The 16,051-nt window shown below is 51.5% G+C and overlaps 1 protein-coding gene across 1 annotated transcript in view; it reads right to left on the bottom strand.

The window, feature by feature from the left end:
• Positions 1 to 16,051, bottom strand: part of kdm6ba (lysine (K)-specific demethylase 6B, a) — an 84,127-nt gene that overhangs the window by 9,118 nt on the left and 58,958 nt on the right. The window contains exons 6-13 of the mRNA XM_068587603.1: positions 4,860 to 4,947; positions 2,891 to 3,005; positions 2,273 to 2,396; positions 2,025 to 2,120; positions 1,538 to 1,904; positions 1,344 to 1,421; positions 828 to 1,193; positions 47 to 619 (exon numbers count right to left, since the gene is read on the bottom strand). Coding sequence (XP_068443704.1) covers positions 47 to 619; positions 828 to 1,193; positions 1,344 to 1,421; positions 1,538 to 1,904; positions 2,025 to 2,120; positions 2,273 to 2,391 — 1,599 coding nt within the window. The 5' untranslated portion in view covers positions 2,392 to 2,396; positions 2,891 to 3,005; positions 4,860 to 4,947. The remainder of the gene's footprint in view (positions 1 to 46; positions 620 to 827; positions 1,194 to 1,343; positions 1,422 to 1,537; positions 1,905 to 2,024; positions 2,121 to 2,272; positions 2,397 to 2,890; positions 3,006 to 4,859; positions 4,948 to 16,051) is intronic.

The following is a 16,051-nucleotide window of genomic DNA, read 5'->3' as shown; positions in this document are numbered from 1 at the left end:
GTCACTCATACCTGGAGAGCAATGATGCTGCATGACTGGTACTCACTGCAGAGTGACTGGTGGGCCGGCTCTGGTACCTCCAGGCTTCATGGGGCCCACTTTGCAAATGCTGAGGTACTGAGGTGCTGCTGGCAGGAGGAGGAGGAGGAGGAAGAGGAGGAGGAAGGGGACCCTTGTGCCCCAGCCCTGGGTGAGGCTGGAAGTGGCTGTAAGGCACACTGCTGCTGCTGCTGCTGGCCGCAGAAGGGTTTGCTGGTGACGATTGGGCATGCAGGTGTTGCTCTCGGTCTCCCCTGGTCGGGGGCGAGGCCGTGTGAGAGGTAGCTTGGCTGCCACCTTGCATCCTGAAAGGAGGGCCTCTCTGGCCGTGAGGCCCCCGGGGCTCCAGGGCCTGGCAGGGTGCAGCCGGCCCCGGCTTGGAGCCCGGGCCGGGGTACGACGAGGGAGGGGACTGCTGGTTCACAGCCTGAGGTTGGAATGCATCTTTCTGCAGCGGAGGAGCACATCCCTGGTTGTAGCTTCCCGCCGAGGAGTTCAGTGGAGGAGAGAGGTGTGACGGGGCGGAGGAGGCCGGAGAGGACTTTTGTCCGTAGCTGCCCATTCCTGGTTTGTTGGATTCCTGTGAAACAACGAGCAAGAAAGAAAGATTAGAGTGGTATGAAAGAGACAGGACATGCTGCTATTCACATGCAGGTTCAGACAGCTAACAGCATCACTACATCTTCATGACTCCACATCCAATAAAGGTCTCCGTTGATTAAAGGTCAACCGGGAACATTGACCTCTGGCCTCAAGAGCCATCACGTAATGAAGAGATGTTTCCTCACCGATCGGAGCTGGAACTCCTGCGATTGTGAGTTCTTGCGGTCGGACGTCTGCGGCGGCCAAGCGGCGCTGTGTTTATGGAGAGGGCTCCAGAAGGCAGCTTTGGGAGGGAGGTGGTGCCCTGACGACTGGTGCTGAGACAGCAGGGACTGGCCCGGGAAACGCTGCAGACCAGGATGGGGCACCTGATCCGAGCTCTTCTTCCTCTTGCTGGGGCTGGGGCAGTCCTCTGCAGCCGGCCGGGAGGACGGGTGCATGGCTGGAGGAGGAGGAGGAGGAGGAGTGTGCTGGATCACCGAGTGCTCTCCCAGGGGAGGGCCTTGTCTCTTCAGCTGACCCCCCAGCATCTTCCCTGGGTAGCCCCGCTGCTGGAGACCGAGGGAATATGGATAGATGAGATATTGAGCCAAAGCTCAGTGACTCTTTGTCTGGTTGCAGAGGAAGTGACAGCCAGACCAGAGTCTTCAGAGTCTACAAGGATGATGAAACATGATCACAGCCAATCAGAGAGCTCCTACCTGATGCACCTGAGCCCACATCTCATCTCCCAGCAGTGATGGACCCCGAGGAACCAGCTGCTCCTGGGGACCCCCAAACTGAAGACAGTGAAGACAACAAACAAACGGTGAACAGACATCTTCATCTTCTTCTTCATCCAAGAAGAAGTGGTGCAGAAATCCAGCGTCAGCTCACCGGCAGCTCCGTCACTCACCTTCAGCAGTTGGTTGGGTCTGCCGGAGGGGAGGTGGGGGTTGGGGGGAAGGTGTGGATTGGGGGGAAGGTGGGGGTTGGGTGGAAGGTGGGGGTTGGGTGGAAGGTGGGGGTTGGGTGGAGGGCCGCCGCTTCCTGCGTAGCCTCCGTTGTGGAGACGGAGCGAGTGCTCGTTGGGCAGCGGCACCACAGCGTGTCCTTGAGGAGGGAGGTGGGATTCATACAGCTGACCCAGTTGCTCCCACGCTCGGTGGGGAGGTGGAGGGTGAAGGTGGTGATGAGGAGGAGGAGGAGGCCTCTGCTGCTCCCGCTGCAGGCCGGGTAACATCGGCTGTGAGAGCTCAAGCTTCTCACTTCCTCGCATCGGTCTGAACCGTCAGAGAAGACGAAAGGAATTAAGAAAATTACAACAAAGACACAAAAAACGATCTAACCTACAACACAAGTAAATGTTTTCCACCTGTTGCTTCTTAGTGTGCATGACTTACCCATTATTGAAGAATTTACTGGGGTGGTTGAGTCCGGCCATGGGACCAGGAGGTAGATGGGAGAGGAGCTGGTGTTGGTTCATTCCAGGTGAACACCTGAAGAGGAACAGAGACGCACCGTCAATCACATCGTCTCACAGTTTACAGTCCAGTTAACAACACAATGAAAGGTTCCAGCTGATGGATTAAAGTGATGAGGTTGGTAAAGGTGTGTGTGTGTGTGTGTGTGTGTCGTCATGGTCACAGACCTGGCAGATGGCTGCCAGGCGCGGCCGCCCACAGGAGCCCATGGTCCCCGGTTGAGTCCGTCCAGAGGGAAGGAATCCCGTGTGCCACGCCCGCCAAACTGCTCTACTGCGTGATGCATCCAGCCTGCACACACACACACACACACACACACACACACACACACAGACACACACACAGAGGAGGAACAGCTCAGTGACTCAATGTCAAAACAACCTGAAGAACGTAACACATTTTAAATGTAATCACTAGGTGCTGCTGTTGTAATGCAATAATATCCATACATACATACATACATACACACACACATACATACACACATACATACATACATACATACACACACAATGTTGTGGTCTCCTTATTGGATTTGTGATCAAATGACTTGTCATGAAGCAACAAACACCAGTTGGTGTTCAAGCTGCACCCACATGTGATGCCTCCAATGAAAACATACTTTTTCAAAGATGCATTTGACATGCTTGAATTTAAACATGTCCACTTGTACGGCTACATATTTCTATGCATGCATCGTGTGTTTAAAGGTTAAGTGACAGCAGTTTGCACGTTACATGAACACAGTGTGTCCTTGAGCTGTCACAGTGAATAAGAGAGCTCACCAGACTAGCTGTATCTGTGAAGCCCTCCACTGCAGCACAGAGAGGGCCTCACTCACTCTGAGAATATCTGAACGGTCCGACGCCTCAGACCTGAGCACCAGGAGCCCAACGCCCGCTAGAGAGAGACAGAGAGAGAGAGAGAGAGAGAGAGAGAGAGAGAGAGAGAGAGAGAGAGAGAGAGAGAGAGAGAGAGAGAGAGAGAGAGAGAGAGACATTGAGAAGTCAATAAATGCAAGTGTGCTCTCTGTTGAATGGGCTTGTTGGTGCATGTGGAGAGCAGAGGAGGGAGGAGAGCTTCCTGCAACCAGAATGAAACCAGAATAAAACCTGAGTTTACACTCGTTTCCTGGTTCTGTTCTAGCTGGATGATGTAGAAGTCTCAAATCATGACGGATGTCTTTGTCTGAAGCCGGCTGCTACGAGTTAATCCACCTCTAGGAGGCGCCAGTGAGCCGGTCTGCAGAGAGCAGGATTAGTACGGAGGCCCAGATGGCTCAGTGGGGAGCTCACCTACAAGGACAGACCTGGGGTTACTGTAATCCTTACCATGGGCCTCCTGATAACCAGAGACAGAGGGAACGAGTGAGAGGCCTTGGTCACGAGCCAAGTGTGTGTGTGTGTGTGTGTGTGTGTGTGTGTGTGTGTGTGTGTGTGTGTGTGTGTGTGTGTGTGTGTGTGTCGGAGGCGATGCCAAGTGTGCAAGCTGCTTGGTCGTGTGAGGCTTGTGCTGATTTAGTGCATGCGAGAGAGAATGGTGCGCTCTCTTAAGTGGATAATTGTGTGTACGTGTGTGTGTGTGTGTGTGTGTGTGCCGCGGCACTCAGAGGGGTGTGTGCATGAAGTGTGCGTGCGTGTGCATGCCCAGTGGATACACTAAGGTTTAATCTCATTACAGCAGGCGTGATGGAGAGGGAGAGGGGGGCAGCGGCGACAGACGGTCGGAACAGGATGGAAGGATAGATTAAGGAGAAAAGATGGAGAGGAGGGAAGGGATGGAGGGAGGTGGAGGGGAAGTGGAGAGGAGAGGTGGAACGCTGCCACTAAAAACGCCCACACACCTTCCAGCACGCACACACACAAACACAAACAAAGGAGAACGGTTGAGCGGAAAACACATAAAAGAAGCTGAGAGATATCTCCTTTCCCTCCCTGCTTTGAAACACGCACACACACACACACACACACACACACACACACACACACACACACACACACACACACACACACACACACACACACACACACACACACTAAGAGGACCGTGTTTCAAAGTACCTTGATTAAAAAACACAAAAGAGATCCCTGACAGCCTGAGCAGGATGGATTCACACCCTCACTCGCGGCTGCTGTTACAAACAAGTCTTAACGCGTTCAGATATCTTCATCCTGATGCATCATCTTCAATCCTCTGACAACACCAACATCTCATCTGCTGCTCTCTGGTTCAGATGACACAATTTAAACAGATGACGAAACCACGATACCAAGAATATTTGATTTGCGTCACAGTGGGACTGAAACGTAGAAGAAAGAGGTTATGAATCATTTCTCTTGCTCAGCTCCACCAGATCCTAAACTTAGCTCCTCTGACTCCTCCAGCTCTGACTCCCTCTGTCTCTATTTAAAGCCCAGTAGTGCATAGTTCAACTACTGGACTCGTTCAGCTTTCTAGGACGGGTGCTTTACTATGACACACACACACACACACACACACACACACACACACACACACACACACACACACACACACACACACCTCTATCTCTTCCTTCTGACTGGTGGTGATCTTCATTCCAGGCGCTGCTGCTATGTGAAGATAGGCTGGCGGTAACAGTCAAGGCTGCACACGACATGCGGGAAGACAAACGACTAACACACACACACACACACACACACACACACACACACACACACACACACACACACACACACACACACACACACACACACACACACAGGGCGAGCGTACCTTTTCAGAGTAGCTCCAAGTTATTGTTTCACACTTATGGTATGGCTCAGCTTCGGCTGCCAATCATCTCTCTCGGGTCTCCTCCACCCTGAAACACAGAGAAGACCAAACATTCATGTCAAGCTGTCGTGAAGACAACAAGAAGGCGCGTGACACACACACACACACACACACACACACACACACACACACACACACACACACACACACACACACACACACACACACACACACACACACACACACACACACACACACACACACTGCAGAGGCATGAAGGGATATGAAGCCTGAGTGTGTGATGGCTCAGCGTCTGTGCTTAAAGTCTGGACCAAAACCCTCTTTTGTCTGACGGTCCAGAGAGATGCGTCACCTGTGAGGCTTCACCTGTGAGGCCTCACCTGAGTGCAGAGGAAAGCTTGAGGGGGCTGACAGAGAGGGAGGACGACACAGTCGGGGCTCAGCGACAACAGGAAGAGACAACCCTTATGAAAGGAGCAGCGCTGGGAAACATGGGCACCAATAATTAAACACTGGGCTCACTGGGGGAAGGAGAGAGGCAAGGAGAGAGGGAAGGAGAGAGGGAAGGAGAGAGGCAAGGAGAGAGGCAAGGAGAGAGGCAAGGAGAGAGGGAAGAAGAGAGGGAAGGAGAGAGGGAAGGAGAGAGGCAAGGAGAGAGGTAAGGAGAGAGGCAAGGAGAGAGGCAAGGAAAGTGTGACTGAAAACAGAAGAAAGAGGAACGGAGAAAGAGCTCCAGCTGTGAGCGCTGAGTGCAAACGGGGACGCAGCGGCGAGGTTGTAATTACCACTTTCACACAGTGTGTGTGTGTGTGTGTGTGTGTGTGTGTGTGTGTGTGTGTGTGTGTGTGTGTGTGTGTGTGTGTGTGTGTGTGTGTCCAAGCGGCCGTCTCCTCCAGTTGCTTCCCTGACCATCACGTCGCTCTCAGCCTGTCCAGCAGCAGCGTGAGCGAGGACACGGCCTCACAGCTTCCATCAGGCGCCGCTGTGCGTCGTGGTGTTCAGCGCTGCTGCCGGGCGTGTGCGAGCAGCATTACGCTCCCACACTTTCATTTTTCGGGGGAACCCCCCTGACTGATGACTCAGCGCCTCCGTGAGAGGACTTACCCAAAACCGCCGGCCTTAAGCTCCGCCCCCCCGGGACACCACGGGGGCGTGTTCCTGTACCGCCACTGATGTCACAACACTGGGAAATTTTTTGGACTTTGTGATGTCACTTCGGCTTCCTATCCAACGCGTCGCATGGTGGAGTGTGTGTGTGTGTGTGTGTGTGTGTGTTTAGAGAGACAAACAGGAAGTGATGACGAGCTGCGGGGGCGAGGGGGGCTTTGCATCTCGGTCGAGAAAAGACTCAAACTTCCAGAGTCGTTGAAGAGAAACGACGAGGCGGATTCCTGGAACCGGTCCATCGGTCTTTTGATTACATCATCGTACGCGTGTTGTGAGATCGGAAAAGTCAGAATAAATTAATACAACGCGCTGACGTCTGATCTGCTCTCAACGTCATGTGAGGACAGTTGTTGCCGCTCCGCTCGTCTCTTCAGGGAACGTTTCAGAAATCCCCCCGTGGTACACCTTCAAGTCGCATCTCTCACTGACACCAGACATCAGAGAGCCGCTCGCGTCAACACCTTCGTTGTTTGAGCGACGGCAGCCAGCAGCTGGGAGGCGGGGCCGAGCCGGCGGGGCCGAGCCGGCGGGGCCGAGCCAGAGGCGCCGGCGAGGAGACGGAGCTGTGCCGCCGGTTGTCAACCAAACCCAGAGAGAGCAGGAAGCAGCTCAATGCCCCGTGCCACCGAACAAAGACACACAAAGTAAATCAATGCTCCGTGAGCCCACGTGACACAAAACCCAGAGGCGACAAACGGCGTGAGAGGAACACAGTGACTGAGTTCTGGGGATCAGCACGGCCTCAGGCGGGTCAACACACACCTCCACCGAGAGCGACCACGACGAACCCAGAGGAGGAGACGCTGACGGCTGAACGGAGAGAGAGAGACGCTCACTGAAGAGTCTGAGAGGAAATGACCCGATAAGGCAGATAACAGAGCACTGAGCGAGGGAAACGCTCTGGCAGCGCCGAGCTTCTGGCAGAGGATGAGGAAAGGCCATGCAAGGCCTCTCTCTCTCTCTCTGTGTGTCCTCCCTCGCCCTCTATAGACGTTACATAATCATCCCAGATAGAGATTGTGTCCTGAAGGAAACACCATGCATTTCCCTCCCTCTGCCTCTCTCTCTCTCTCACACACACACACACACACACACACACACACACACACACACACACACACACACAGGAACACCTGCATCCGCCCTCCTTCAGCTTGTTGCCAGGCCCCTGTGTGTGTGTGTGTGTGTGTGTGTGAGAGAGTGTTTATTTGTGTGTGCATGTGCAAACATCAGTGCATGCCGTTCCGTGACGACAATGCAGTCCAACATCATCACGTCCACATCCACACACACACACACACACACGGGTCTGCGGGTCAGGCGAGGACACGGCGAGCAGAACCTTGTTTCCGAGCACAAACAGCGAGGCGTCCAACCTCCATGACGGGCGATTATCTGCTGCGAGTCCAGCAGAACAACACAGCCCTCTTTCAGGAGGAGAGCTGCAGCTTTCATCCTGTGACACGCAGAACCTCCACGCCATAACAGGACGGACACAAGCTCCTGTTTGTCTTACGTTGTGTCCTCTGGCATGTGTGTGTCCTCCCTCACATCTGCTCCACGCGCAGGCCAGCTCAAACATCCTGTCCTATCTCCACAGCGAGAAGCTTTAGCTTAGCAGCAACTAGCAACCAGCAACCAAACAGTCACCCGTCAACAAGACCCAAGTGACATAATTAGGGCAAACAGTTGCCCTACATCTCCATCGCTGAGTGATAGAAACAACAAACAGGACGAGGCCTGGTAGAAAACCAAGAAGACAAGAGGCCACACACACACACACACACACACCCACACACACACACACACACACACACACACACACACGAAAAGAAGGGGAACAGAGCTCGGCGGAGAGAGGAAGCTCTCGTCACAACCGCAGGAAGTAGGCCTCCCAAAAGGGTGTGTGTGTGTGTGTGTGTGTGTGTGTGTGTGTGTGTGTGTGTGTGTGTGTGTGTGTGTGTCCTGGGTGATGGGGGTTGAAGGCGGAGGCTTCCTGTTGTAAAGACCTGTGTATCTTTCTGATCGTAATAAAAGAGAGGAAAGTGATCTCGTGTGAGTCTGATGATGTGAAACAACAAGTCAACTCACACAACCCGCTCAGTTTCACTCTAAAAATACACCTCAGACACACAGTCATCTTGTGAACGGCACGTGTGACCAACTCATGACTCACACAAGCCTCGTCAACACAAACCAGACACACAACTGACCTGAAAGCCATCGGACGCTGTGTTAAAGAGGAAAGCCTCGTCTGCTCCTTTCCTTCTGGTAAATGTGAATGAAAAGACATATCAGTGTGTGTGTGTGTGTGTGTGTGTGTGTGTGTGTGTGTGTTGGAGAACTCCTCCTCGCTTCATTTTCACAGAAACTCTTTGTTACAGAGGAAGCTTCAGTCTGGATTTTCTGAATTGAGGCGTTTGTGTTTGTGAGAGTGAAATAATGACTCAACACCTGCAGCTGAAGAAAGGGAAACGCCGTTAACGTCCCGACAAACCGGATCTCTGCAGGGGGTGTGGGCGACAACGAACGACGACTTGATCGTCATCACTCTCGATTTCCACACCCGAGCCGCCTCAAAAGCCCCTGAACGCGTCTCCCATGCCTCTGATCGTTAAACAAACCTCAGAACAGCTCAGGACACCACGGCGCCTCTTTTCAGGGAAAATCATCCTCAAAGTCAGAAATGAGAGTTGAAAAAATCCCCTCCCTCCTCTCTCCAGGTGTTTTTTATTCCACATGCAGGCCTCACACACACACACACACACACACACACACACACACACACACACACGCTCCCTGGGTAACAGTTGCCATGCCACCCATCGCGTCTTCACAAACAGTTATTAAACTGAGCCAGAGAGACAGAGGACTTCACGTTCGGGTCTTGACGGTCAACATGTTTACTGAGGCTGAGCTCACCGTCCTCTTCCTCCACGGCAGCGTGGCTCATCCGCCGTGTACGAATAACACAAACAACAACAACACGGACATGTGTGAGTCCTGTTTGCTTTGCGATGACAGATCGCGTGCAGATGGCCGCTGCCGCGCTCCTCTCAGAGCGGGCCGATGGCGCACGCGCTGGAGGTTATCAGAGCCGCGCTGACGCACGGCGCCGTGTTGTGACGCCGCCGTGCGCTCAGCGCCGGAGAAGCCAAGGCCTGTTTACAGATTCCTCAGATACCGATGTTCAAACGCTTCAAAAATGAATAATAAAATCTCCCATGATGCACTCATCCTACTCGCCAGCTGAGTTATCGTTTATTTTGCCGACGTGGTTGAGGTGAAAGTAGTCACAGGAGGTGTGGGGGGAGGTAAAAAAATAAAGGAAGAACATTCTTTCCACGGTGTGTGTGTGTAGCTTTGTGTATGAGTCACACACACACACACTGTGTGTAGCCCCCCTCCAGCATTGCCTCATCATCAGTGGCAAGGAGCCAGAGATAACGGAGAGGAACTGAGCTCAAGAGGGAAAACTTTCCCTCGTTCTCTCTCGGGGCTGAGAAGCAAACAGGAAGTAAACTCCCCGCTGCTCCACTCAGCTCCGCCTCCAGACACGATGACGCCGCTGCTTCTTTTCTAACATCTTTTTGGGTTGTCTGTTCAAAATGCAGACCATGTTGTACATCAGTCTCTCTGCTCGCCCCGAGGCTGCGATTGAACCGCTGCTCGCTCTCAGGAAGTTCAGCCTGCAGCTTCTGGACTGAATCATGATCCGTTTCCTCCTGAGAACACAGCAGGCCCAGAGCTGCACACACACACACACACACACACACACACACACACACACACAATCAAAATGTATAGTGAAGGATGTCAGGGCCTCATGGTTGGCATTATCATTTTTGCTCTTTTCATCACTTCCCTGTCTTTAATCTTTGTAGCTTAGCAGCAGCTATAACGCTTCAAATGAACGTCTGCTGTGACGTCATGTCACGACCGCGCTGAGACATTGTAGCAATGTTGTAGCAGTGATGTAGCAGTGATGTAGCAGTGTTGTAGCAGTGATGTAGCAGTGATGTAGCAGTGTTGTAGCAGTGATGTAGCAGTGATGTAGCAGTGATGTAGCAGTGTTGTAGCAGTGTTGTAGCATTGTTGTAGCAATGTTGTAGCAGTGATGTAGCAGTGATGTAGCAGTGTTGTAGCAGTGTTGTAGCAGTGATGTAGCAGTGATGTAGCAGTGTTGTAGCAATGTTGTAGCAGTGTTGTAGCAGTGTTGTAGCAGTGATGTAGCAGTGATGTAGCAGTGATGTAGCAGTGTTGTAGCAGTGTTGTAGCAGTGATGTAGCAGTGATGTAGCAGTGATGTAGCAGTGTTGTAGCAGTGTTGTAGCAGTGTTGTAGCAGTGATGTAGCAGTGATGTAGCAGTGATGTAGCAGTGTTGTAGCAATGTTGTAGCAGTGTTGTAGCAGTGTTGTAGCAGTGTTGTAGCAGTGTTGTAGCAGTGTTGTAGCAGTGATGTAGCAGTGTTGTAGCAGTGTTGTAGCAGTGTTGTAGCAATGTTGTAGCAATGTTGTAGCAATGTTGTAGCAGTGATGTAGCAGTGTTGTAGCAGTGATGTAGCAGTGATGTAGCAGTGATGTAGCAGTGTTGTAGCAATGTGACAATGCGTAGTGTATAAAGATACAATGAGCAATACTAGTATCCTATTTGTGCAATGCTGTTATATATTTTATATTGTCTTATTTTTATTCATTTTTTACCTTCAGTTTATTGTAGTTGTGTGTCAGGAGGAGCAGAATAATCTTTTCATGGTATAGCATAACGGTTATCTGTGCTGATGACAGTAAAAACATCTCAACTCTTGAACCGCCACACGGGGCGAACGCCACCGACGTCGACAACTTCCTGTTCTTCAGGGTCTGGCCCACATTGTGAGAAACCACAGCAGATCCACACAGGCCGACTCACACTGCAGCGCAGGATTCAACACCTGGTCGACTGAGTTTATGCCTCTCTGACCAAACTCTAAGACCCGACCCCTCACCTCCACCCTCACTACCACCCTCACCTCCACCCGCAAGGTGAGAGAAAGAAGGTAAACAAAGAGGAGGCCACATAGTTCAGTCACATCACAGAAACACTAGGGGGAAAGATGGAACATAAACTATATTACACAGCTGCTTTATTTCACATGACACATAAAAAGCGTCAAATAAAGACCGACAATTGTCCATAACATGATAGACGAGGTCATGGTCATGTGATATCATTTGTATTTACGCCATTTCAAGCCTTTACGACCTCTCATACGTCAGACGAGTCCCAGAGGGGTCGGGGTTCAGGGCTTTTGGGGGAGGGGCCTAAACGCTGTACTTAACACATGCCGTGTGAAGACGGGTTTGAATAGTTCCTCTTTCAAGGTTCGCTGTCCCCGCTGACTTGAAGGAAATTCCTCGCCTGGTTTCCAGCCGTCGTGCCCGCTCACACGTGGGGGAACTCGTGTTTTGGCGCCTGACCTGTTGGGGTGTGTGTGGGGTGTGTGAGGACCGCCTCGGGGCAGATGCTGTCCTGCTCCTCCTTCACTTATCCCCCTCGCTCTCGTTTTCAGTCGCCGGAGGAGAAATGACACCCTTTACTGGAAAGGTTGCAACAGCTGGGTGTCACACAAACAGACGCTTCATTATGACACCCGATCACTTCCCCCACCCGCTTCTCTGACACACACGCACACGCACGCATTGTGGTTGTGTTTTCTGCAGCAGGAGAACCCCCAAAAGAGTGTCACACGGCCAACACACGCACACAGCTCTTGTTTCATCTCCATCAGCCGTCAGAGCGTTTGATGAGTCAGCACTTCCAGACGGCCTACTGACCCATTTCCCATGGCAGCCACACACACGTAAGGAAACGTCTTAATGAGATCAAAGGAATCCTTCATTTCCTTGGGACATCTGTAAAACCCCTTTCAGAGCCTGAATGGTAGCGAGGGTGTGGGAGGGGAGCCGTCATCTTCTGCTCTCTCCAGAGGTCTGACTCACTCGCACGATTGTTGAGTTGGCAGACCTATTTCCAGCTTCTTCCCTCGCTCTCTTTCCTCCTCTGCCCTTGCTCTCTTTCCTATTCCCTCGCTCACTTCCATTGCTCTCTTTCCTTCTCTTCACTTGCTCACTTCTCGCACTCTTTCCTCGCTCTCTTTTCTCTTGCCTCCTCTTGCTCTCTTCACTCTCTTCCCTCCTCCTCCCTCGCTCTTTCCTCTTCCCTCACACTCTTGCCTCGCTCTCTCTCCTCCTCTTGCTCTCTTAACTTTCTCTCTTTCTCCTCCTCCCTCGCTCTTTCCTCCTCCCTCACACTCTTGCCTCGCTCTCTTAACTTTCTCTCTCTTCCCTCCTCGCTCTCTCTCCTCCTCCCTCGCTCCCCCCCCCTCTTCATTTGCTATCTTTCCTCTTTCCTCCTCTTGCTCTCTTCACTCGCTCTCTTCCCTCTCTCTCTCTCGCTCGTGTGTCTCTTTAATAATCTTCCGTGCACGTCATCGCTCGTAGTAAAATGGGCGGTGATTGTTCATTCACCGGCTCGCGTGCACCCGCATTGAGGTCACGGGACAAACGGGGGCGGGGCCGCGCGCGGCGGCTCGGAGCTTTAACTTCTTTACAGCAGACTTCAGACAAAACGCGCTCTGGTTTGGAAGCCGATCAATCGACCTGATAGGAAGTGAAGCTTCAAAGGCTTCCTTGTTGTTCTTCTGTTCGCGCCCCCATGCCAGCAGACCCCGCTCTTCCTGATCTGGGCTTCTTTATTGCGGGCAATAAAGTGACAAATAGCCGCACAGGCTCGTCAGCAGCGTGTCCAGAGAGCAGCGGGGGGAACCGGTGGGTTAACGCGTTTGGGGCGTTGCGGTAATAACCACAAATATCAATAACGACTCCAAAGGGTCTTTCCACGCCCACCAAACTACTCGAGACCTCGTTTAACTCCCATGTTTAAGGACATTTCGTAAACAGTGTGCAGCTTTTGGTGCAGCCGATCAAAAACAAAGACGTGCGCGCGCACGCTGCCCTAAGTGAACCCAGCTGACTCCCGTGGAGGGCACGGATCAGGATGAAAGGTGCCAGGAATGCGTTTGAAAGTCAAAAAGTCACTAAAGTTTGGACTGGTGTTCCCCGCGAAAGTAAATAATTAGATAGCAGATCACGTTGACCAAACAATGCTGGTCAGCCTCTGGCTCTGGGAGCCAGACCTAAAGGACAGCCCCTCCCCCACGAGAGGTGATGCAAATCACTTCCTTTCAATCCGGCCCTTTGTGTGCCTAAGGATTGACTGGGGGGTGGCAGCTATCCATTCACTTTATACGGCTGCCGACCTCAGTGATCCTGCCCACCCCCACTCCACTCCAGCAGAGCCACCACTCCCACACACACACACACACACAATGGCGTGAGATCTCCTTACACAGGCAATTTTCTCTCCCTGTCCTCTAGCTCTCCTTCCCTTTTCTAGCCATGGGATGATCAGGAGTTTAAGGTAACAATGACCAAACTAGGACCCGGGCTGTCCCGCAGCGATATGCTGCTTTTGGGAAGAGAAGCAGCTTCTCAGACAGACACACTAATGTCTCCACACTGGAACACATGCACAGCCTCGGATGGATGAAAACACCCAACACACAACCAGTCCAAGACACACAAATGACTCCGATCCACGTGCACTGAATGATTAAACATGTCCGGTAATGATGGTGAGCGTGAAAGTGACAAACAATTCTCCGAATTGATTCACACACACGTTGGATAAGAGTCACCTGCGGTTGAGGGAAAAACAGAGTACAACCCCCTCTACACACACACACGCACACACACACACTCTCTCTCTCTCACACGCACACACGCGCACGCACGCACCTCATTGATTATAGAAGATCAAGGGTTCTGCTTTAATCAATTACAATCGTCCTCTGGTCGCAGGCTTGAATCACAACAGTCTTTACCTCCAGAGTAACGCAATGTGCTCTGCTGGTGTCGGAGCAGCGCGACACGTTGAACAATGAGATGTGTCTGAACTCACTTTTCTTTGCTAAACTTGCGTCGTTACAACCAAAACAAAGTGTTCGTGTCTCTGGAGCACAAAGCCGCTCAGCACTCACCGGTCGCTGGAGGAGAGGAAAACAAATGGACGCTCCGGAAAATAAAAACACTTTGGCCGAGTAGAAACAGCAATAGATCCGGTTCCGTGAGGGTACCCGCGGGTTCCCTTTGTGGTCGCTGTATCCGCAAGTTTGAAGCTCCCGAGTCTGCAGAGAAATTCCCGACGAGCCGGTCCGCGCTACAGCGCCGTAATCCCGGGTAGTCTGTGCGGCTTGTCCCCCCGAAACGACCGTGAAATACGAGCGCGCGTCCCCGGTGTGTCCGTGGCGTGTACCGGGGTTATTACTCCGCGTGATGGCCGCCTGCGCCTCCGCCGCGCTCGCTCCGGGTCTCCGTGGCGCTCCGCGTCGAGCTCCTTCCCGTTCCTCCTCGCTTCTACTCCGCTTCACGCTCGCGAGCAGCCGGCCAGGGATCGTGTTGCGCTGAGCTCTGTTTTAAAGGGACAGAGCCGCGCGCACTCAGACACACGCCAGAGCGAAACGGAGGCGCGAGCGCGCGCGTGACGTCACCGCGCGGCCCCCGGAATTCCCTGACAGCGCAAACTGGCATCGAGTCCAGCTCCCGGTACCGGAGCCGCGGCTCCTCCTCCTGAGAGACTTACACATTTATAGCTTGTATTTATTTATTCATGTTCCCCTCCCCGTGTGTTTTGGACAGACTCGACCGACAGCACCACGGATTATTTCCGCGTGCATGTCTATTTGTGGAAGAGAAGCAGCCCGCTAGCTCCTGACGCCATGTTGCCACAGGAAGTCAGACACAGTATCAGTGTTATCATTAGATTCACGGGACTATAAATAGATCCATCCGAGCTGCTCAGGCTTCACGTTCTCACGTTAACGCGAGCAGCGGTTTTATCATCACACCGTGTCTTTGTGGGTTCATGAAGAAACACATGGATTCATACAAAGATGTTTTTATGTGAGCTTTAACGGGGACGACTTGCAAATTCTATGTTACATTGAACCTGCTATATTTTATACAGCATATTTAGTTAAGGAGCCTTTTATTCAATGATTAATGTGTTGCTACTAATAGCTTCACCATGATTAATAAACAATTTAACCATGATTTATGGATCAGTTAAGCTTAAAAGAAACATTCGGGTTGCTAAGTTGGCGTTTGTCATTCACTATTTGTTAACAGTTGCTGTCATAAATAGCTTATAAATGATCCATAAATGATTAATTAGCCACTAATAGTCATTAGTTTCAGCTTCTTAACCATTTACAAAGCTGCAATGTTAAGTCAGATAGCCTGTGTTTCTGTATACAGTTACACTGAATCCATATTATACATATTATACATAATATCTATAGACATGGATGTTTATATACTGATAGATTCACACAGTGGGATATATATATATATATATATATATATATATATATATATATATATATATATATATATATATACAATCCTCTGTGAGCATATTGTATATTAAATGTATTCAGAGACAGAAGGTTGAATAATATCTATGTAATGTTTTCTATATTATCGTAACACAGACTATAAATAAAGCCGTGTTATGAGTTATGAGGCTGATATATTCCCCGTCCAGTGTGTGACATTAACATCTTCGTCTCCTGCCTGCAGCAGTGAAGCACGCTGTGTGTTACAGCCGGCGACGACAAACAGCTTTGAAGCACACAAATGGGCCTCTCTCGGGCCGGAAACATTTGTTCCAGCTCTTTCTCGCCAAAGTAACCATCCTGTACTCTGTAATAACGCCAAGAAGAGCCACGCTGGTACAAACAACAGTATGTGTCACCGACTGACACACAAACACAGACACACACATGTAGCGGGTATATTTAGAAAGCGCCGCCTCAGCAGGACAACAGGAGGCTCAGTCGCTGCAGCAGGGAGGTTGGCAATGTGTCACGTATGATGCGGAGACGATGACACGAGGACACGCGC

This window comes from Clinocottus analis, unplaced genomic scaffold (genome assembly GCF_023055335.1).
Source record: "Clinocottus analis isolate CAN_PGR_092001 unplaced genomic scaffold, fCliAna1.0.p SCAF_21, whole genome shotgun sequence".
NCBI classification, from domain to species: Eukaryota; Metazoa; Chordata; class Actinopteri; order Perciformes; family Cottidae; genus Clinocottus; species Clinocottus analis.
This window is presented reverse-complemented; position numbering and strand designations above follow the sequence as displayed.